The sequence below is a fragment of the Brassica napus genome, chromosome A9, assembly GCF_020379485.1.
Source record: "Brassica napus cultivar Da-Ae chromosome A9, Da-Ae, whole genome shotgun sequence".
In the NCBI taxonomy this organism is placed as follows: Eukaryota; Viridiplantae; Streptophyta; class Magnoliopsida; order Brassicales; family Brassicaceae; genus Brassica; species Brassica napus.
In genome coordinates this window covers 39,163,810-39,185,135 of record NC_063442.1, presented here as the reverse complement: position 1 = coordinate 39,185,135, position 21,326 = coordinate 39,163,810, and the positions used below count along the sequence as shown (strand labels likewise).

The 21,326-nt window shown below is 35.9% G+C and overlaps 6 protein-coding genes and 1 long non-coding RNA gene across 7 annotated transcripts; 5 read left to right on the top strand and 2 right to left on the bottom strand.

Annotated features, from left to right (window-relative positions):
* Positions 1-576: 576 nt before the first annotated feature.
* LOC106365172 (alkane hydroxylase MAH1-like) lies at positions 577-2,537 on the top strand. The gene has a single exon (XM_013804619.3). It carries the CDS (start codon positions 815-817, stop codon positions 2,417-2,419), a length of 1,605 nt encoding a protein of 534 aa, XP_013660073.2. The 5' UTR covers positions 577-814; the 3' UTR covers positions 2,420-2,537.
* Positions 2,538-2,545: 8 nt separating this feature from the next.
* Positions 2,546-5,054, top strand: LOC106373964 (cytochrome P450 81D11). Its single transcript, XM_013814074.3, has 2 exons — positions 2,546-3,917; positions 4,008-5,054. Exons 1-2 carry the CDS (start codon positions 3,447-3,449, stop codon positions 4,578-4,580), a joined length of 1,044 nt encoding a protein of 347 aa, XP_013669528.2. The 5' UTR covers positions 2,546-3,446; the 3' UTR covers positions 4,581-5,054.
* A 228-nt stretch (positions 5,055-5,282) lies between these two features.
* LOC106365171 (cytochrome P450 81D11-like) lies at positions 5,283-7,841 on the top strand. The gene is made up of 3 exons (XM_013804618.3): positions 5,283-5,893; positions 6,614-6,997; positions 7,162-7,841. The coding sequence occupies exons 1-3, from the start codon at positions 5,393-5,395 to the stop codon at positions 7,768-7,770; spliced, it is 1,494 nt and encodes a 497-aa protein (XP_013660072.2). The 5' UTR covers positions 5,283-5,392; the 3' UTR covers positions 7,771-7,841.
* A 288-nt stretch (positions 7,842-8,129) lies between these two features.
* On the top strand, positions 8,130-11,084 carry LOC106368651 (probable receptor-like protein kinase At2g23200). Its single transcript, XM_013808658.3, has one exon. The coding sequence runs from the start codon at positions 8,362-8,364 to the stop codon at positions 10,861-10,863; it is 2,502 nt and encodes an 833-aa protein (XP_013664112.2). The 5' UTR covers positions 8,130-8,361; the 3' UTR covers positions 10,864-11,084.
* Positions 11,085-11,269: 185 nt separating this feature from the next.
* On the bottom strand, positions 11,270-12,966 carry LOC106365170 (UDP-glycosyltransferase 84B2-like). Its single transcript, XM_013804616.3, has one exon. The coding sequence runs from the start codon at positions 12,870-12,872 to the stop codon at positions 11,517-11,519; it is 1,356 nt and encodes a 451-aa protein (XP_013660070.2). The 5' UTR covers positions 12,873-12,966; the 3' UTR covers positions 11,270-11,516.
* A 1,230-nt stretch (positions 12,967-14,196) lies between these two features.
* On the bottom strand, positions 14,197-15,978 carry LOC106365169 (UDP-glycosyltransferase 84B1-like). The gene has a single exon (XM_013804615.3). The coding sequence runs from the start codon at positions 15,689-15,691 to the stop codon at positions 14,306-14,308; it is 1,386 nt and encodes a 461-aa protein (XP_013660069.2). The 5' UTR covers positions 15,692-15,978; the 3' UTR covers positions 14,197-14,305.
* Positions 15,979-18,356: 2,378 nt separating this feature from the next.
* Positions 18,357-19,641, top strand: LOC125578540. Its single transcript, XR_007316647.1, has 2 exons — positions 18,357-19,284; positions 19,380-19,641. It is a non-coding gene; the product is annotated as an uncharacterized LOC125578540 (long non-coding RNA).
* The last annotated feature ends 1,685 nt before the right edge of the window (positions 19,642-21,326 follow it).

Below are 21,326 nucleotides of genomic sequence, written 5' to 3'. Positions count from 1 at the left end.
AAGAAATCCGTTAAACAGTAAAGGTTTCCGAAAAGCAAAGAAAATAGTTGTACCCCTTGATACCACAATCATTGAGAGAGGTCAGATAAGAGTTGATTAGGTCGCTCCTTTAAACTCAAGAAATTGGAGTTTTGATCTGTCGTTGCAATATTTACACTAAAGGATGTGGAAAGATTTTCTCCTTTGGAATTTGGTTCGTGTAACCTTAAGTGATTGGAGCTTGACATGTTGTTGTTATTTTACATGGACAATGATTTAACATATTTCTATGGAGTTTGGTTTGTGTTGTGTTACACATTAAGAATGTTGTGTGTGATACTTTTGTGGAATAAAGAAGGATCTGTCAAGACAAGTGTGACGTGAAAAGTTTTTATTGGTTCCTTTATCAGATATGATAAGAGATCTATAATCACAAATTTTCTAATTAATTTGGTGATGCCAAAACTTTGAAAAGAATATGTTGTTTAATAAGAAAATATTTTGTCAATATATAACGTAAGTTTAGGTCATGCTTTTTTTTTTTGTTCAGGAAAATACAAGGGTTGTAGGGTTTTATGGGTGAGTGAATTAATTAAGAAAAGTGATCAACATGTGCGGGATCATAGAAAAGATGGCTAGCCTAGGAATTTGTCCGTCTCGAATAATGTTATATATATCAAAGTAACTAGTTAATACTTACTAATGGTATTTAATGGTCTCAAAATTAGGTGCAACAGAGCTAGATAACGTCCAAAACTGGTGAGGACCAATAATAGAAAACGACAAAAGTAGGGTTTTAAACACTTTCAACAGCGCACTGACATTTCATCTCCGTATGTATTTTCTTGAAAATCTCAGTTTCGCCTTGAGCTCTTCAGTTTTCTCTCTAATGGCTATGATAAGCTTACTTGAAATCTCAGTTTCTTTCCTTTGTTTCTCCTACTTCTTTGGATATTTCTTGATTATGAAGAAACCTCACCGTTCGTTTCCCACGAACTGGCCATTCCTCGGTATGCTCCCGGGCCTACTCGTAGAGATCCCTCGTGTGTACGACTATGTAACCGAGTTTCTCGAGGCCTCCAACTTAACTTTTCCTTTCAAAGGCCCACGTTTCGGAGGCCTCGACATGCTGTTCACCGTAGATCCGGCTAATATTCATCATATCATGAGCTCAAACTTCGCAAACTACCCTAAAGGATCCGAGTTCAAGAAGCTCTTCGATGTCTTAGGAGATGGGATTTTCAACGCGGATTCAGATTTATGGAAGGATCTGAGGAAGTCAGCTCAAAGCATGATGAGTCGTCCGGAGTTTCAAAGGTTTACACTAAGAACAAACATGAGTAAGCTAGAGAAAGGTCTTGTCCCCATTCTTGATCACTTTGCTGAGAAGAAACTAGTCTTTGATTTACAGGATGTGTTCCAAAGATTCACCTTCGACACTACGTTTGTTTTAGCGACCGGGATCGATCCAGGTTGTCTCTCGATCGAAATGCCTGAAATCGAGTTTGCTAAGGCTTTAGATGAAGCAGAGGAAGCTATATTTTTCAGGCATTTCAAGCCGGAGATTGTTTGGAAGATGCAAAGGTTGCTTGGGTTTGGAGATGAGTTGAAGATGAGTATAGCTCACTCGACTTTTGATCGAGTTTGCTCCAAGTGCATAGCTTCAAAGAGAGATGAAATAACACGCGGAGTTACTAGCATAGACTCTTCTTCTAAAGATTTGTTGATGTCTTACATGGACGTAGACACCACCAAGTACAAGTTGTTGAATCCGGGTGACGACAAGTTCCTCAGAGACATGATTTTAAGCTTCATGTTAGCGGGGAGAGACACCACAGGCTCTGCTCTCACTTGGTTCTTCTGGCTTCTCTCCAAGAATCCAGAAGTAACGACCAAGATTCGTCAAGAAATCAACACAAAACTATCTCCAAGAACCGATAATGATCCTGTTCATTTCTCTTCGTTCAATCCCCAAGAACTAAACAAGTTGGTGTATCTACATGGCGCCTTGTGTGAAGCCCTCAGGCTATACCCACCGGTTCCGTTTCAGCACAAGTCTCCTACAAAACCCGACGTTCTTCCGAGCGGACACAGAGTCGATCCAAGTACGAAGATTGTGTTTTGTCTGTACTCACTAGGGAGAATGAAATCGGTATGGGGAGAAGATGCATCAGAGTTTAAACCAGAGAGATGGATTTCGGAAACTGGAAGGTTGATACATGTGCCATCTTTTAAGTTCTTGTCGTTTAATGCTGGTCCAAGGACTTGTTTGGGGAAAGAAGTGGCTATGACGCAGATGAAGACAGTGGCTGTGAAAATCATTCAAAACTATGAGGTAAAGATCGTTGAAGGACACAAGATTGAGCCAGTTCCTTCTATTATTCTTCACATGAAACAAGGCCTTAGAGTCATGGTCACTAAGAGATGTAATTTGGTCTGAACGTTATGCAATACTTTTGTAGTATATAGTATGGCAACAATTATTTAAGTTCTATATAATGTTGTGACTCGTTATTAAAAATGAATTATTTTGAGATATATTCTATTTTTAGTTAGATAAATTACATACAATAACTTTTATTGACGTATTTTATAAAAGCTTTCAAGTATATCTTCTTATCAAACGTTTTTCTTTTAAATATATGGACAAAATTTACTACGGCTAATTTCTTGACGTGTCTCTGACTATCAAAATATAATGAATTAAATTAAAAACATTACTTTTGCAACGTTCCAACATTTTGTAAGTTAGTAAAGTTACAAAACTGTCATGTAACAAAAACCAGCATTTGTCATTTTGCTTTTGATACCAGCGCATCTGTCAGTTTTATAACTTATAAAATGGTGAACATAAATTATTAATAACTAATTATTAAAGGAAATGTGTTTTTGGTAAGATCTTTTCCAGTTTTGATTAAAAATGTTTGTGTATTTAGAGATTATTGCTTTATATTTAGAGGATTTTTACTCGCTTGTGTATTTTCATTAATTTGAACATCCAATCAAAATCTTGTGCATTGGACTCTTGAATTAACAATTATCCTTAAGAAATCTCCAATCTCACTCTATTTTTCACTCTAAAATAAAGTTTAGAATAAAAATGCTTCAATAGTACTCTATTTTTCACTTTATAATAGAGTAAAAAATAGGTTTACTCTATATATAGATATAATTTGTTTTTTGTTTGTTCATCACTCTATCTTTTATTCTAAAATAGAATACCGTTAGAGTAACATCCAACTCTATTAAGGTTTAATATATATGAAGATAGCCTCCATAAACTGTTGAAAATATATTTGACCAAAAAAAAACTGTAACTCCTGAAATCTCTGACCGACTCTGATGCACATGCCAACCTGAGTTCCAATACTGTTTCAAGTTCCATAGATTTCCAAATAGAAGCAGTTGTTAATGTGTAGGATAGTTCTACACTGCTACTTGGTTTTTAAAGGCGCTCACCTTTTTCCATGGCTCCAGTACCATCTTATACTTATCCATGTGGTAATCTTAACATTTTTTTTATTCCTACCTTTGTTTCTGTGATAATAATTCAGAAGTTTGCAAAGGTGGAGTTGAGGTCACTGTTTGGGAACTTCCAAATCAATAATATCCTCAGGATGATAGCCAGAAAACGATTCTATGGAGACGGAGCAGAGCAAGACGACGATTCAAAACGCGTGAGGCAGTTGGTTGACGAAGCAGTATCCAGTGCTGGTGTAGGACACGCCTCTGACTATCTTCCTCTCCTCCGTTCGGTTACTAGTTATGAGAAAAGGGTCAAGAAGTTGGCGGTTCGGGTGGACGAGTTTCTTCAAGGACTTGTAGATGAGAAACGTTCACAAAAAGAAAAGGGTAACACTATGATTGATCACTTGCTTTCTCTCCAAGAAACTCAACCTGATAATTATACGGATGTCACCGTCAAAGGACTAATAGTTGTAAGTATTCAGGAATCTGTTTAATACATCATTAACACAACACTAGTCAAGATCTATATAATTAATAAAGCTTGACTTTTGTTTGTATAGGTAACAAGAACCTTGGAATGGGCGATGTTGAACTTGTTGAACCATCCAGAAGTATTAAAGAAAGCAAAGATTGAAATCGATACCAAAATTGGTTTAGACCGGTTAATGGATGAACCAGATGCTTTGAATCTTCCTTACCTCCAATGTATCGTATCAGAGATTTTTCGACTTTACCCGGCAGCTCCGTTACCTCCACGTAGGGCGACAGATGATTGCATAGTTGGAGGCTACAACTTCCAGCGTGGCACGACGGTAATCGCAAATGTATGGGCCATTCACCGAGACCCTGATATATGGGAAGAGCCAGAAAAATTTAAGCCAGAGCGGTTCGAGAAGAAAGGAGAAGATAAAAAGTTGATAACGTTTGGGATGGGACGAAGGGCTTGTCCGGGGTCTGGGCTAGCTCAGCGGGTACTGCGTTTGGCTCTTGGGTCGATGATTCAGTGTTTTGAATGGGAGAGAGTTGGAGAAGAATATGTTGACACTACCGAAGCAACCACAATGCTTCCAGCGACACCTTTGCTAGCCATGTGTAGAGCTCGCCCTATTGTTCATAAGATTCTAAATGCTTAACACTCTTTTCTTTGTCTTTTTATATCCATTTAATAAAAATAACTGGATAGTAAATGACATTTATGCTATATTACTTAATACATGGCACGAACGCGTCAAGTTAGCTTTTTTATTATTTGGTTAATATTTTGAAATATGGGCTATTCTAATGAATTTTTTTTTTTTTTGCTTAAAAAAATGAAAAATTTATTGAAATGGTAAGACTGATGAGTGTTCACGTAGTAAGTGTTTGTGAACAACATACGGAAAGTGGGGGTTTCCGGATAATAAGAAGACTATGTGGTTCAGTGGTAGGACATATATACTGGGGCTGTGGACATCTAAAATAACTAGAAACCAAGGCTCCACAAACTCAAGTGTCTTTTTGGTTCATAATCTTCTGGTTATAAAATTATCAACGGTTAACTAGTACTTTATTTGATTTTTCATTTATCAGAAAATCTGAAATTTTATTTTGTTTTTATTTCAATTTTTTTTTGGGAAGCCAAACGTTCAAAATTCAAATAATTTGTAAGCTAGAAAGAAAAGTTTTAAGAATTGTCCATCCATTAGACCCTAATAAAAACAAAATAAATAGACAGTTATTATTTTTGTACAATTACTACATAAATTTAGTAGTCATTAACTGCATTAGACGTTACGAAAAACTTTAGTGACGGGTGGTACAACACCCATGCAAATACAAAAAAAAAATTGAACAGATTTTTTCAATCATCATGCATGCTTCTTAGCGAGACGACTCTCGCTTTCATTATAAAATAAGGTATAACGCTTAAGTCTCATCTCCAACAACAACAAAAAGATTAGATCTAATGGAAACCCATTTCCTAGTTTTATCTCTCGCTTTCTTCTTTCTCATTTCTCTAAAACTTTTGTTTGGTAAACGGCATATCAAGTTTAACCTACCACCAAGTCCGGCTAGACCACTGCCGTTCATTGGACACCTTCACCTACTCAAGCAGCCGCTCCACCGTACATTCCTAACCTTCTCTAAGTCCCTCGACGGTGCTCCAATATTCTCACTCCGCCTCGGAAACCGTCTCGCGGTTGTCGTCTCCTCCTACTCCGTCGCTGAAGAGTGCTTTACCAAAAACGACATTGTTTTGGCTAACCGGCCAGAGTTCATTGTCGGAAAACACATTGAGTACAACTTCACCACTATGACCAGTGCGCCTTATGGTGACCACTGGAGAAACTTGCGCCGTATCAGCACTCTCGAGATCTTCTCGTCACACAAGCTCAATGGCTTGTTATCTGTTCGTACGGACGAGATCCGACACTTGCTACTGCGTCTCTCCAAGAACTCTCAACATGTATGTGAGCTTTTACGCATCAGTATTTTACAGGAGCATGTACATAGATTTAATTATAGAGCTCAATTAATATACATAATTCAAAATTAATGGTCTTCCTAAACCAGGACCATGTTCAAGTGCTACAATCAGACCCTGACTTGAGACTTCCAATGCTCTATTTTAAAAAAAAAAAATTACAGATTAAGTGATGCTTTTCATAAACTGTACCAACAAAAAAAAATTTAGTTTTAAAACCACAGTTTTTATGATGTACAATTTTTAGACTAAAATTCTAATGAAGTAAAATTCATCCAAAATGTTTACTGATTCTATCTAAGCAGATTTCTTTATTTTATCAACTGTTTTTATTCTCTAGTTACACAATATATTTCATTATCATATATATATATATATGTATTTATTTATCTTTTTGGAAATGAAAGCCCCATAAAATGAAGGGCCATTAAGATGTTTCAGTGTACACGCCCAGCTCTGGTTACAGTTTCAGATGTTGCTTCGGTACTATATATAACACCATGCAAAGGAACTCTAATATATAGGAACAAAATGTTTCATTTCAAGCTTACCTTCATGGTAATGACTTTGTTTATTTTAATCTAATGAAAGGTTTGCCCAAAAAGGAACTCTAATAGGATTTTCGTATGATCTCAAAATGTTTATATATTCTGAACAATTTGAGAACTGATCATATGTTTGTGTGATCCACTTATGAATCAGGGGTTTGCGAGGGTGGAGATGAGATCATTGTTTATGGACTTGACTATAAATAACATCCTTAGAATGATGGCTGGGAAACGATTCTATGGTGACGGAACAGAGCAAGACGACAACGCGCGGCGAGTGAGACATCTGATTGACGAGGTGGTGGCCAAGGCAGGCGCAGGCAATGCTAACGATTATATCCCAATCTTGCGTTGGTTCACAAATTTTGAAAAACAGGTCAAGGAGTTAGCTGGCCGAGTCGATGAGTTCTTACAGAGTCTGGTGGATGAGAAACGTGCTAATAAAGAAAAGGGCAACACTATGATGGATCACTTGCTCTCTCTCCAACAAATGCAGCCAGATTATTACACGGATGTCACTCTGAAAGGAATCATAATAGTAAGTATTGAGAATTATACGGGTTGTGTGACACAACAACAACACTAGCACAAAACACTATATGCTATGTCTTGGTCTTGAGAAATCCATTTTTAATATGTAAGAACACTAACTAAACTTTATAAGTTATAGCCATTGATTGATTCTTGATTTTAATTATACAGGTTATGATTCTTGCTGGAACTGAAACATTAACAGGGACGTTAGAATGGGCCATGTTGAATTTGTTGAATCATCCAGAGGTATTAAGGAAAGCAAGAACCGAAATCGATACCAAGATCGGTTTTGACCGGTTAATAGATGAACCGGATACTAAAAGTCTCCCTTATCTCCAAGGGATTGTGTTGGAGACCTTACGTCTTCACCCGGCAGCTCCGACACTTGTGCCCCACATGACATCAGACGATTGCATGTTGGCAGGGTACGATGTTCCACGTGGGTCAATGCTATTGGTAAACGTTTGGGCTATGCATAGAGACCCATCTGTATGGGAAGATCCAGAAATGTTCAAGCCAGAGAGGTTCGAAAATGAAAAGGAAAAGCAAAAGGTGTTGTCTTTTGGGATCGGACGACGAGCCTGTCCCGGGGTCGCGCTAACTCATCGGCTAGTGACCTTGGCTCTCGGATCGATGGTTCAGTGTTTTGAATGGGAGAGAACTGGAGAAGAGTATATTGAAACTAGAGAAGCACCCATGATGCGTCCAGCGACTCCCTTGCTAGCCATGTGTAAAGCTCGTCCCATTGTCCATAAGACTTTCGATGGTTTTGCTTGAATGTTGTAACTTTGCTTGAATGTTAATTTGTCTTTTATGTTCGAAAATAATATAAGATCATGTTTCTGGTTCTCGGTGTTATATATTTTTTTCTGTTTATGAGTTGATACGTTTGTTTTTTTATTGGCTAATTGGGTAAACATATAACACATTTACGAGACACAAAATACTCAAACATCATACAAATACTATAAACAAACGATCTCAAAATATATTTTGATCATAAAGAAATAAAATTCGATAACATAAATCAAGTTACTACATCAAAAGTGAAAAAATCAAATAAAACCAAATTCGAATAAAGAAAAATTTATCTTGCCAGAAGAAACCAAACAAACATAATAGATAACAGTAGGGATGAATGACTAAGTCAATTTTGGAGAGCATCGTAAGGTAAAGATTAGTTAGAGAGAGAGACGAAGACTTGAAAAGTCCACTCGAGTCTTCTTCCAATAATCTCAATTCTTTGTTACAGTATCTTTCAATCTCATCTTCTTCCTCAATCCTCTTCCACACCAACCACATGTTTCTTCATCTATTGACTCTCTTCATTTCTCTCTCTCTAATTTTTTCTATCACAAATTCACAACTATGGAGAAACTCTGTTTTAGATACTCTGTTTCTCTCTTCATGACAATTGTAGCTATTGTTCTTCTTCTTCCACGTCACACTCTTTCCGCTACTTCTCCATACTCTCGTCCCCAGAAGTTCTACGTCAACTGTGGCTCGGATTCTAACATCACCTATGGTGGTCGGACCTTCGTCGGAGATATGATCTCCGGTGGTAACTCCCTCTCCTTCAGCAGCAAAGGAACTGAAGCCATCAACCAATCAGGCCCCGGAATCTACGGGACGGTGAGGATATTCAGACGCCCTTCTTCTTACAACCTCCAACTCGATTCTGTCGGTCTACACTTTGTGCGTCTCCATGTCTCATCTCGGACAGAGCTTTTAACTTCTCGCTTCACCGTCTCCGCCACTTCTGGCTCCACTCACCACTTCAAAAGTTTCTCGGTTCAGAACTTCACCGAGACTCCACGAGTCGAGGAGTTTCTCCTGATGATCAACTCTCGGAAACTCGAAATCCGGTTTGTTCCTGAACCTACCTATGTAGCTCTTGTCAACGCCATCGAAGTGTTCTCCGCTAATAACGACCTCGAGATTACTCCGGAGTCCGACAAGAATCTCCATACGGTTTACAGATTAAACGTAGGAGGGCAGAAAGTTACTCCGGAAAACGACACCTTGGGACGTACCTGGTCGCTAGACGACGACTTCCTCTACCAAAAAGAAGCTGCGAGAAACAATCGAACAGCGCAACAGCCTAACTACGGTTCAGGTTCGGCCACGGAGTACACAGCGCCTGCTTTTGTCTACCAGACAGCTAAAGCAATCAACCGCAGCTCGAGCGACCAAACGGATATGCTGATGAACGTTACTTGGTCGTTTAAGGTGAAAAATAAAACAAAGCATTTCATCAGAGCTCACTTCTGTGATATCTTGAGCGGTTCACAGAGCCCCGACTCCGATTTTTATCTGTATGTGAACGGGCGAGTGAGGAAGAATGTAAATCCTTCAGAGCAGATTAGGCTGGTCACTCCTTTTTATATCGATGTCGTGGACGTCTCTGATGGGTCTGGACTCTTGAATGTTAGCATAGGTACTAAGGAGCCCCGTAAGGATGCTGGTTTTCTTAACGGTCTGGAGGTGATGGAGTTTCTGAACAAATCCGATTCTTCGGATAAAAGTAGTTCCCTGGTTTACATCATTATTGGTTGTGTTGCTGCTGGTTCTATCCTGGTATTGAGTTTGTTGCTTATGGTTTTCTTGAAACGGAGGAGATCGAAGAAGAAGAAGAAGCCAGAGGAGGAGGCCACTGTATGGTCTCCTGTGGATCTGTACAGAGGTGGGAGTTCCGACAATAGACTATTCGATCCGGTGTATAATTCGCCATTACGCACCAATAGACCTTTCGATCCGGTCCATAATTCGCCACTACGCAACCTAAACTTAGGCTTGAAGATTGCATTCGAGGACATTCGGAGAGCTACAAACAACTTCGACCCCCAGTGGTTGATCGGGAAAGGCGGTTTCGGAGACGTTTACAAAGCCATTCTTCCGGATGGAAGCAGGGCAGCCATCAAGAGAGCGAAGACCGGTTCAGGACAAGGGATACAAGAGTTTCAAACCGAGATCCAAGTCTTGTCAAGAATCCGGCACAAACACCTCGTTTCTCTAAAAGGCTACTGCGACGAAAACTCGGAGATGATCCTTGTCTACGAGTACATGGAGAAAGGTACGCTTAAAGAGCATCTCTACGGCTCTGATATGCCTTCGTTGACGTGGAAACAGAGGCTAGAGATATGCATCGGAGCAGCAAGAGGATTGCATTATCTCCACAGCGGCTCGGAGGGAATCATCCACAGAGACGTCAAATCAACAAACATACTACTAGACGAGAACAACGTCGCCAAAGTTGCGGATTTCGGGCTCTCGAAGCTCGCGGTCCGCGAACAAGATCCGGTCAATATCAGCATGAACATCAAAGGGACGTTCGGTTACCTCGACCCGGAGTACCTGCAGACTCACATCTTCACGGAGAAATCGGACGTGTACGCGTTCGGAGTCGTACTCCTGGAGGTTCTGTGCGCGAGACCTGCTCTCGCGCACGACCTTCCGCACGAGGAAGTGAACCTCGCGGAATGGGCGTTGTTCTGCCTATCGAAAGGGATAGTCGACGAGGTTTTAGATACGAAACTGATTGGTCAAATAGAGGCGAGTTCTTTGAGGAAGTTCATGGAGATCGTGGAGAAGTGTTTAAGGGACTGCGGCGAAGAGAGGCCGAGCATGGGGGACGTGATCTGGGATCTTGAGTATGTTCTGCAGCTTCACATGACGCCGGTTCAGAGAGAGCCTCACGAGGATAGCACCATGACGATCTCGGGCGTGGGAGGTGGAAACTCGTTGGTGGTTCCGAGGTTGATGGTGAGTGATTCGTTTAGCGAAAACTCGTTTGTTCAGAAGAAGAGCAGCGATGGAGATTCATCCGAGACTCAGGTTTTCTCCCAGTTGAAGATCTCTGAAGCAAGATAAAAAGGCTTTGCGTTAACCGGGTTTCCCAAACTTACCGTGTCCATACCGGTTAACCGGTATGGAAATCTTATCCAATTTGTCCGTTTGGAATTTATAGATTTAAAAGTTGATAAAAAAATATTATAGATTTAAAAAGTGATGAAATATTTTTCAAAATTTTTTTTGTGTAATGATTGGAGTTTTTTTCTTCTTTCACAAATGTAATGATTTTAGTTATTATATTTCATGAACTCTATTTAACAAAAATAATATGAATTGTTTAACAGAATTAGCTATTGTCACTATTTTTTTCACCAATTAGATCGATAAAGCTCGATCTATAGTCAATCTTATAATGTAGAAAACATGTTTTTGTAGAATCGAATCGAACATTAGACCATTTAGTAAACTCACCTTCTCCAACTTCTTTTATTACTATTGGAAATACTTCATAATATATTTTTAAAATTCAAGTTACTTATTTTAGTAACCGTTTGGTTCAACTTTTGTAAAATCATGAGCTGAAGTTTGTTTCAGACAAACTAATTGGAAAAAACTTAAAATATAATACTTTTATTAAAAATTCCAATTACTCATTTTAATGAACATTTGGTTCAAATACTGAAACAAAAATCCGGTTATCGCCGGTTTAATTCAAAGCAGAAGCATAGTCGTCAGGTGGTTGACTGGTTGTTGATTTCGGCGATGAACAAGTCCACATTCCGAGCCGACGAACCACCAGGCTCCAACGCCGATGTCGCTGCATTCTTCAGCTCCATCGCTTTCCTCCTCATATCCTCCGCGGCGGGTCCTTCCGTGACAGCCTCAATGCACCTCTCAACCTCCGCGACCTTAAGCTCGCCGTCCACAGCGTCATCCCTCATCCTCACTCCCATTCCGAACACATCCACAAGCAATCTCGCGTCAAGCGGCTGATCGATCCAACTCGGGTACGCCACCACCGGAACACCTGTCGCCACCGTCTCTATCGTCGAGTTCCACCCACAATGTGTAACAAAACAAGAGATCGCCACGTGGCTCAATATCCTTTCTTGAGGACCCCACTCGATAACGACCCCTTGTCCTCCTTGAACCATCTCTTGCAAAACGCTGACGTTTTGAGCGTTCTCCTTAGGTCTAATCACCCAGAGGAATGAAACTCCTCTGTTTCTCAGAGCCGTCGCTATGCTCTCGACTTGATTAACCGAAGATTTGAGCAAGCTTCCGAAAGATATGTAAACAACCGAAGACCTAGCTTGCTTGTCAAGCCACTCCATGCAATCACCATTATCTACGGTTTTCTCTTCATCAGCTCCCATTAGAAATGGAGAAACCAAAGGACCGATAGGCATTACCGGTTTCAACTCGGACATCGAATCGATTATCTCTGACTCGAGTTCGTGAAATGTATTAACCAAAACCCATTTCACATTTTTCAAGCACTCGACGAAATCCACCATTAGGTTATTTAGGTGACTTCCTGCAGAAGGCAAGAGAAATGAAGGGAGATCTCCAACTTCCAACATTGGCAAACCTGGTAACTCAACGGTTTGTGTCAGATCTTCGAGATTGTCGGGGAAAGTGTTTGTCTTCATGTAGTAACGGTAATAAACCGAGAAAGCTCCACAAGCTTCGATCCAGAGGAGTGCACAAGGGATGTTGTGTGCAGCTGCAACACTTGGAACCCATGGAGCAAATGGCACGGTGACCATGCAAGAGAATCTCTTTGATTCGACGATTTCAGACAAGTTCTTGGCTCCGACATTTCTCAACGAGACGATGAGAGAATCTGCATCTCTTGGGTCGTCTTTAGGTAGACCGTCGGGAAAGAAAGCGAGGTCCACCGGGCAAGGTTGTTCATCTTCTGCGGCGGTCGAGAGGAGGTCACGGGCTTGCTCGGTGGTGGCGAGAGTGAAGTGTAGGTTCGGTCGTGAGAGAAGTTTGGCGAATTTGAGCATTGGTTTGAGGTGACCTTGGTACGGTAGGGCTACCAATAGAACATGTGTTTCTTGACTCTCAATACTTCCCATTATTACTTCTTTTTAGTAATAACTAATAACTTAAGAGGTATTAGACTTTGAGTTTTGTATGAACTTGTGAGCTGTAATTGGAGTAGTATATATAACAATGGTTATCTATTGATAGATTTTGGTCAATGAGGATATTAACTATTAAGTGAGATTTTGGTAAGGAAATCTACTTTTTGTTTTTGAACTGGAAAAAAAATAAAATTTACCATCTTACCTCAATTCAAACTTGTAAACATGCTGGAAAAAGAGCAAGTTCTACAGTCATAAGTCTTTAAATTAATGCGGCATAAGTTTAACAATAATTTAATTTGGTTAGGAATGGGCCATACTGACGAAATAAATACTGGTCAATATTCAAACTTATTTTTTCTGTGTTTTGTAAAATTATTGACAAAAAAGCATTCTTACCCATTTTGTTAATATATATGGCCATTGGTCAATGGTCATTTGGGTCCAATTATAGTTAAGTATATTACGTGTTACATGCCATTCATGAACAACTAACCATCACATGCATTAATGTGTTAATTACCTCTATAGTTAAAGTTACCATGATACCATCCCATCATATAGACAATATTGTTGCATCTTTGACTGTAACTAGTTAATTTCAAGAGAATGTGATGAAAAGAAAATGAATTATTATTTTAGAAATGAATAAAAAATGAAGTAGAAAATGAAATAATATTAGTGGAATAGTGAATCTCTTCATTGTACCCATTTATAGTAAAACAAAAAAGATAATTTTAATAAGAACTATTTATAGATTGGAATACGTAGAACTTTATTATAAGTAATTTATTATATGAGCTAATGGAGTGATGCATTTCAAATATATCTATAGTAGAAAAAGGGTTTGATTGCAACTTTTAATCAATTTGTTAGCTCAGCCCTAGTACCTTTTAAACTTTAGACCCAACTACATTCACTCATTAATTAGGTTGAATAGCAAGTATGAAACAGAAGAGACCGAATTGCAAATCAGTTGTTCCTCTTAGAACATTTTAGTCCAATTTTAACATGTGTTTAGCATTGTTTATTTATGTAACAGTCCTTAATATATAAACTAAAAAAATGTTTAAAATAATTGGAGTTGAAATACAGATGCACTGCAACTGCGATTGCGAAAGAGTAAAAAGGCGATGATGGAGACAAAACTTTTAATACTTAAACGAACAGGCACAAAGTATTCAAATACAAAAAATATATGCAAGACATATACAGTTGTAATTTGGTTAAAGGCAAAAAAAAAATTTAAAAGTAGATTATTCTTATTGATGGGTTGGCTTTGGTGCTAATTTTTTATTTAATCTTATTGATTATAATATTAATTTAATGTAGATTACATCATTTATAAAACAGATCGGACAGATTAAATACAAAGAGAAACGGATTAAATAAAGTACAACTGATGACAACGGACTTGTAACGAGTCAAATGGTTGTGATATCTCTGACGAACGAGTCCAAATTTTGAGCCGAAGATCCACCAGGCGCCATCGCCAATCTTGCAGCCTGCTTAAGCTCCGTTGCTCTCTTCCTCATACCCGCCGCCGCAGTTCCCTTTGTCACAGCCTCAATGCATCTCTCTACCTCTGTGACTTTAAGCTCGCCGTCTACGGCGTCGTTTCTCATCCTCACACCTATCCCGAACACATCCACCAGCAGTCTTGCGTCAATCGGCTGATCCGTCCAGCTCGGGAATGCCACCACCGGAACACCAGCCGCCACCGTCTCTATCGTGGAGTTCCAGCCACAATGTGTAACAAAACAAGAGATCGCCACGTGGCTCAATATCCTTTCTTGAGGACCCCACTCAATAACGACCCCTTGTCCTTCTTGTACCATCTCTTGCAAAACGGCGACGTTTTGGGCGTTCTCCTTAGGTCTAATCACCCAGAGAAATGAAACTCCTCTGTTTCTCAGAGCCGTCGCTATGCTCTCGACTTGATCCACCGAAGATTTGAGCAAGCTTCCGAAAGATATGTAAACAACGGAAGACCTAGCTTGCTTGTCAAGCCACTTCATACAATGATCATCAGCTTTCCACATATCCAAATTTTCCCCATCTATGGTTTGGTCCTGATTAGCTCCCAACAGAGAAGGAGAAACTAGAGGACCTATTGGGATTATAGGTTTGAGATTCGACATCGACTCGATGATCTCTGATTCGAGTTCGTAGAACGAGTTCACCAAAACCCATTTCACATATTTCAAACAATCTGCGAACTCTGCCATGAGCTTATAGAAGTGACTTCCTTCACAAGGCAAAATAAACGAAGGGAGATCTCTCACTTCCAACAATGGTAAAGACGGTAGTTTCACTGTTTGATTCATATCTTCGAGATTGTCGGGAAAAACGTTTGTCTTCATGTAGTAACGGTAGTACACCGAGTAAGCTCCACAAGCTTGGATCCAAAGGATCGCACAATGGATATTGTGAGCTGCTGCGACGGCTGGAACCCATGGGGTAAAAGGAGAAGAGATGATGCAAGAGAATCTGTTTTCACCAATGATCTTAGACAAGTTATTTCCTCCGACATTTCTCAATGACTCTAGGAGAGTTGGTTCGGCTCTTGGGTCGTCTTTAGGCAGACCGTCCGAGAAGTAAGCGAGATCCACCGGGCTACATGGGTTGTTTCCGGTGGTGGTGGCGGCGGCGGAAGAGAAGAGGTCACGGGCTTGATCAGTGGTGGCCAAGGTGAAGTGAAGGTTCGATCGTGAGCTATGTTTGGCGAATTTGAGCATTGGATTGATGTGACCTTGCATTGGTAGTGTTACCATTAGAACATGAGTTTCGTGACACTCGGAACTTCCCATGATGACGTATAATTATTGTTTTTCTTTTGAGGTATTAGAGATTTTAGAGTTATGGTTTGATTGTCAGTTGAAATTAAAAGTAGTATATATATTTGATGATTTGTTAGTGATAGAATTTGCTTCATAAAGACATTATATGAAATTGTGGTAAGAAAATCCATCCATAGTAATTGCTAATCCAAAAAAATGTTAAACTACGTCAGTTACAAATCTTTTTTTTTGGGTGAACTTTACACATCACGATTTGTCAGTTACAAATCTTATCTTAAACTAAAACTTCTTTAGTGTAGTGTGACACGTGACAGAACTATAATTATCATATTTTTATTTGTGTCAAAAAACTTTGTGAGATTTATAACGTTTGTTTAGTACGTATGTTTTCTTACTTAATATAGTAGTATCTTAATTTCATCAAAAAATATAGTATCTTAATTTATTAAATATAAAAATTAATTAATACTAAAAGAAAATACTACAAAAGTCAAAAATACAAAAACTATATGAAAAATAATATTATACTTTGTGTTTTTTTTTTGCTAAAAATCATTATAAATTTTGTTGCAGTGTCAGAATTAGGAGTGTTGATATTTCTCATGTTTGGTTATCGGTTCAGAAAATTATTTACTTATATGATTGACAGAAGAAATTGGATATGTTAACACACAACATAATTGCAATTTATGGATTTTACAGGTGTCAATTTATATAAAATCTTAGCTAATTAACTAAAGTTGGATATATTTATATCAACATGACACAAAACAGATTTGTAGTTCATCACGTTATGACGTATGTTAAAAATGTGTGATTATTATAATACGTGTTAATATTATTTCCTTTATAGCAAAGTCCTTAATAGTAAGTAAGAATACAGTAAAATTTTCTTTATCAAGAAAATATGGAAACAAAGATTCTTAAAAGAAAAATATACAAAGATAACATTCATAAATTGGTCCGGGTATATTTTTTCTTTTATAAATATAACTAAACATTTTAAATATATGATTTATATCTTAGTGTTATATATTGTATGACTCTCTTATCTTATTTTTAAGTTTCTTATTCAACATAATTCATATATAATTATTTGTTGTATGCATTAAACTTTGTTATTAATTATTATTACATACTAAATTCGGTACAATAAATTTATAATTTGAAATAATTAAATAGATAATTACGTACAAAATATATTTTTTCTAATTTCAACAGTTTGCATACAATACATTTTAAAATTTTATTTAGTTATACTATAAATTAATATTTGTTTTGAATAATTTATGTTTTATATTTTATTTTAAAAATAGACTTTAGCATCTATCATTTTAGTATATTGTATAATTTTATGAAGTAAATACATTATTCTATTTAAGTAGTCCAGTCCTATTATTTTAATAAATTTTATGCATAACAGCATCTATATAATACTATTTTAGTAATTTTATCGTATATGATGTTTTTTGATGTTATAGTATTAAGTTATTATTAAGTTTTCTGATTTTTAATAGAATTAAGATTTCAAAGCATTATACTATTATAATTTTTACACAATATTTTATTTTCGTGTTGCATTTCAAAAACATTATATTTGAGAACCTATTATTTTATCTTTAGTATTTTTTTTTTAATTTATCATAATGAGTATGGAAGATTTATTTTAAAATTATATATCTAGTCAATAGGAATTTGGAAAATTAGACAATCATTTTTGAGTTTGGAAGACTTTTGAATCTTCTTTTTACTAAATTAATGCATTGTTTTATTTAAACAATATTGGAAATTTCAGTAATTTTCATATTTTCAATTTTTTTTTTGTTATAAGGGTAAATAAACAATAAATTTATTGTTATAATTGATTGATTATTAATATTTTTTTAATAAATATTCAAATTTTAAAGTTTTATAATAGCATAATTTTTAAATAATACATAAATTAAATGTTAGTTATATACTTTATATTTTGTAGATAATTACCTTTAGATGATATATTGTTGGGAGTTTCAAAATAAATAAAATAATAATATATAATATTTTGTTGTGAGTTACAAAAATATAAGTTAACAATTGTTTTTTTTAATAAAAATATTACATGATTTACAAATTTTAACCCATTTTAACAGTGAGTGATATTTATTTAAATGAAAGCAGTTTGAAAATATAGTAGGTTACTTTACTAATTTAATTTAATTTTGTTACATCTATTGCGTATATAACTTTAATTTAATTTAATATACATTATTTTAAAATTTATAAAATATAGCGCATAATATTATTTTAATTCAAATTAATTTGTAATTCTATTTAAATACAAACTAATAAATACTTATTTTATAAAAATATATAAAAAATTTGACATAAAAATATAATAAAAAAATATAATTTGATTCATGTTCGATGCCTTCAGAAATGTGTAAAAAATGGATGTAACAATTTTTATAAGGGTGTAAAATGTTACATGATTTACAAATTTAACTCATTTTAATAGTGAGTGATATTTATTTAAATGAATGCTGTTTTTAAAAATAAAATAGGTTAATTTAATAATTTAATATAATTTATAAATATAGCGTATAATTTTATTTGAATTAAAATTTATAATTATATTTAATCATGAAATTAAGAAATATTTATTTTATAAAAAATATTTAAACTTTTTGGTAAGATCTTGTTAGATTTTTTTCTCAACAGATTTTGTTATATTTAAATTGATATTATTAATATCTTTATTAATTATTAAGATATTTTTGAAATTATATATTTTTAGTTAGTTAATGTAAATAATCAAATATTTCATATTAAATAATTAATGAAATAGTCAAACATGATTTTTGTACATTTGATTTTTTTTTGTACTTCTCTTTTAATATAAAAGATGCTATTTGATTATGTATATCTGCAAAATCTGTCAAGGTGGCAAAATGAAATTTACTATATATTAGAACAAAATATCTTAATTCACATGGATATGATGAGGAGTAAAAAAGTATATTTCAAACTAAGCTTTACAGGTTGAATTTTTAAAAATTTTAGAATAATGTCTATTTTAAGGGAAATTGCACTCAATAACGTTCAAAAATATTATAATTAAAAATCAAAATCAATGATATATTCTTAATATGTAATGAAAATTGGTAACTTCATAAATTGATCCATTATTAAAAAATTGCATTGGATGACCAACAAAAAAATATAATATCTAACTATTTTATTTGGTACACCATGATATAATATATAAAATTACCATCATATCCTTTTATTTCAACGACATGACCATAACTAACTATTAATTAGATATTAAATAATTATTCAGTAATTTATGAAAATTAAATCATGGATTAATATACTTCACATATTTACACTGTTTAAGAATAATGTAAACCAGTTTCTTTGTGAATCTCAAAGACTAACGACGGCGATACAATTAGATGGAACAACGATAGGCACAAATAAAAGGAAGGTAATGAAGCAGAGGCGACACACAGATGACGACGTCGGTGAAGATGAAGCCGGCGAATCTAAAAGCAGAGAATCTTGATTCAAAGGCGGCAAAAATGAGTAAAGAAAAAAAATTGGTCTTCCTCATATCACCAACTGTAAGCTCCTTCGATGTCGCTGATCTAAGCATTTTTGTTGCTATTAATTTTTCCTTGATCATCTTTTTTTTGTACATATGCTCTCCGTGACTCAGAGATGACGGTGGGTTGAGGCAGAAAGAGAGGAAATTGTTATCCCTGTAAATTTATTTAGGTATTACTATTTTATAATTTGAGGCATTTAATATATTATTTCTAGACCATTTGATAATTTTAGTTATGTGTACTATACTATTTATCATGTTCAGTCTATTTATATTTATATTTTCATTTGTATACAATATTTCAAAATATTTATTATCTATACCATTTGTTTATGTATTAATTAGTAGTTCAATACTATTTTACATGTGATGATCTTTTTGATAATTTGCGGATGATTTGTTACGTTGTTTCCATCAACATGTCCTTATCTTTTGGAAAGTTACACATTCAATCCGATAGTTGTATAAATATGAGGTTAAAAATTGAGCTTTATCGAAGGTAAATGTTAACGATTAACTGGACATCATAGTTATTTATACATTAGACCATCTTCAACCTCAATTTCTGCTGGCCACATTTGCACTCGTCGATGTCATCTCTTGCGTTCTCTATCACCGGTACTTAGAAACAATAAGCGTATATTTGGACAAAATGTGCTGAAATGTTGTTAGATTAGTAACATCGAATCAAAGCTATTTTCTTAATTTTAATTCCAAAATTAGTTAGTTGGCAACCCGTTATTATTTAGAGTATTTAGGCTCTATACACACAGAAATTGTGGAAATTAGGAGAATGCCCCCGACACTATTAAACTTTTTTTAATACCAAAACACCCCTACACAACTTCATCACCTATATCTTGTACTTTTGATTTTCTGTCAGAGACTAGAACCTAAGACCCTATACTACACGCCATGCACTGGATTTCACTATTAGTCATAATGACGCCGAGGGTACATAAATAGGCAACAATTACATTTATTGGTAGTTTACCAATTGTGTTAAAAGTCACGACCTTTCATGTTTCTTTCTTCATAAACTCAACAATCTCTATTTTTTTTTTCTCATTTTTCTCTCTGATACAGAGAAGCTAGAGAATCAAAACCTTTCATGCCTCTTTACCCTGCATCATCTAAGAGCATGTTGAAATAATTCGAGATTTGGAAGAATTTCTGGCATGTCCATGGGGTAGGATCTCGTTCGAAATGCTAGTTATCGGGATCAAGAAGAAAGACGAGATTCTACTTTCTCAAACTAGCGTTGCGTTGCCTGGATTTGTGGATGCGACTCAGCTTGTGTTTATGGTGGCAGTTCCTCAGATTAAAGAGGTTGTTCCACAGGTTGAACCGGTTGTGTTGATTAAGTCAAGACTCCGAGTCAGAGTCTGATTGCAACGATTTTCAAGTTGACGAAGAAGACGAGCCAGATGTTTCTAAACCAACCCCACCTCTAGCAATAGTTTGATATTGCATAAACCCAACACACGTTAAAGCCCTGGATGAATAAGTTAAGGTTAGTAACTGTATAATAACGACTAATATTTTTTTGTAAATGTAAATAAAGATCTTACCAGCATCAATGTTCAAAATTGGTTAACTACTTCTGATGTTGGTCTTTATGTTAGATTAGCCGATACCCTTAGAATGTCATAGTTACTAAATGATGTAGCGCCTATCGTATATAGTTACCACTAAATATTTTGTTAGGTGAAGTAACAGAAAATAGCTGTAGCAGAGATACGCTAATGGATGAACGTAACAGAAAATAGCTGTAGCAGAGATAATTAACCGTTATTGTCGCTAGTTATTTAATTTGCTCCATGTTGCGTGTTAAAGGCTAACAAATGAAAGCTATTATGAATGGTAACTGATACGAAAAGTAATTACGGCTAATAATTATCATGTGTAGTAGTCGACAAATGTAATGAATTCTGCTGCACTATCCTGCTTGTGGCCACTACTTTAAAAAGTGTAGTTGATTTGATTGTTTGTGTTCACAGACTGAGGTGATATCCATGATTGAGGATACAACACACTTCCCGGATGACCTGATTTGGG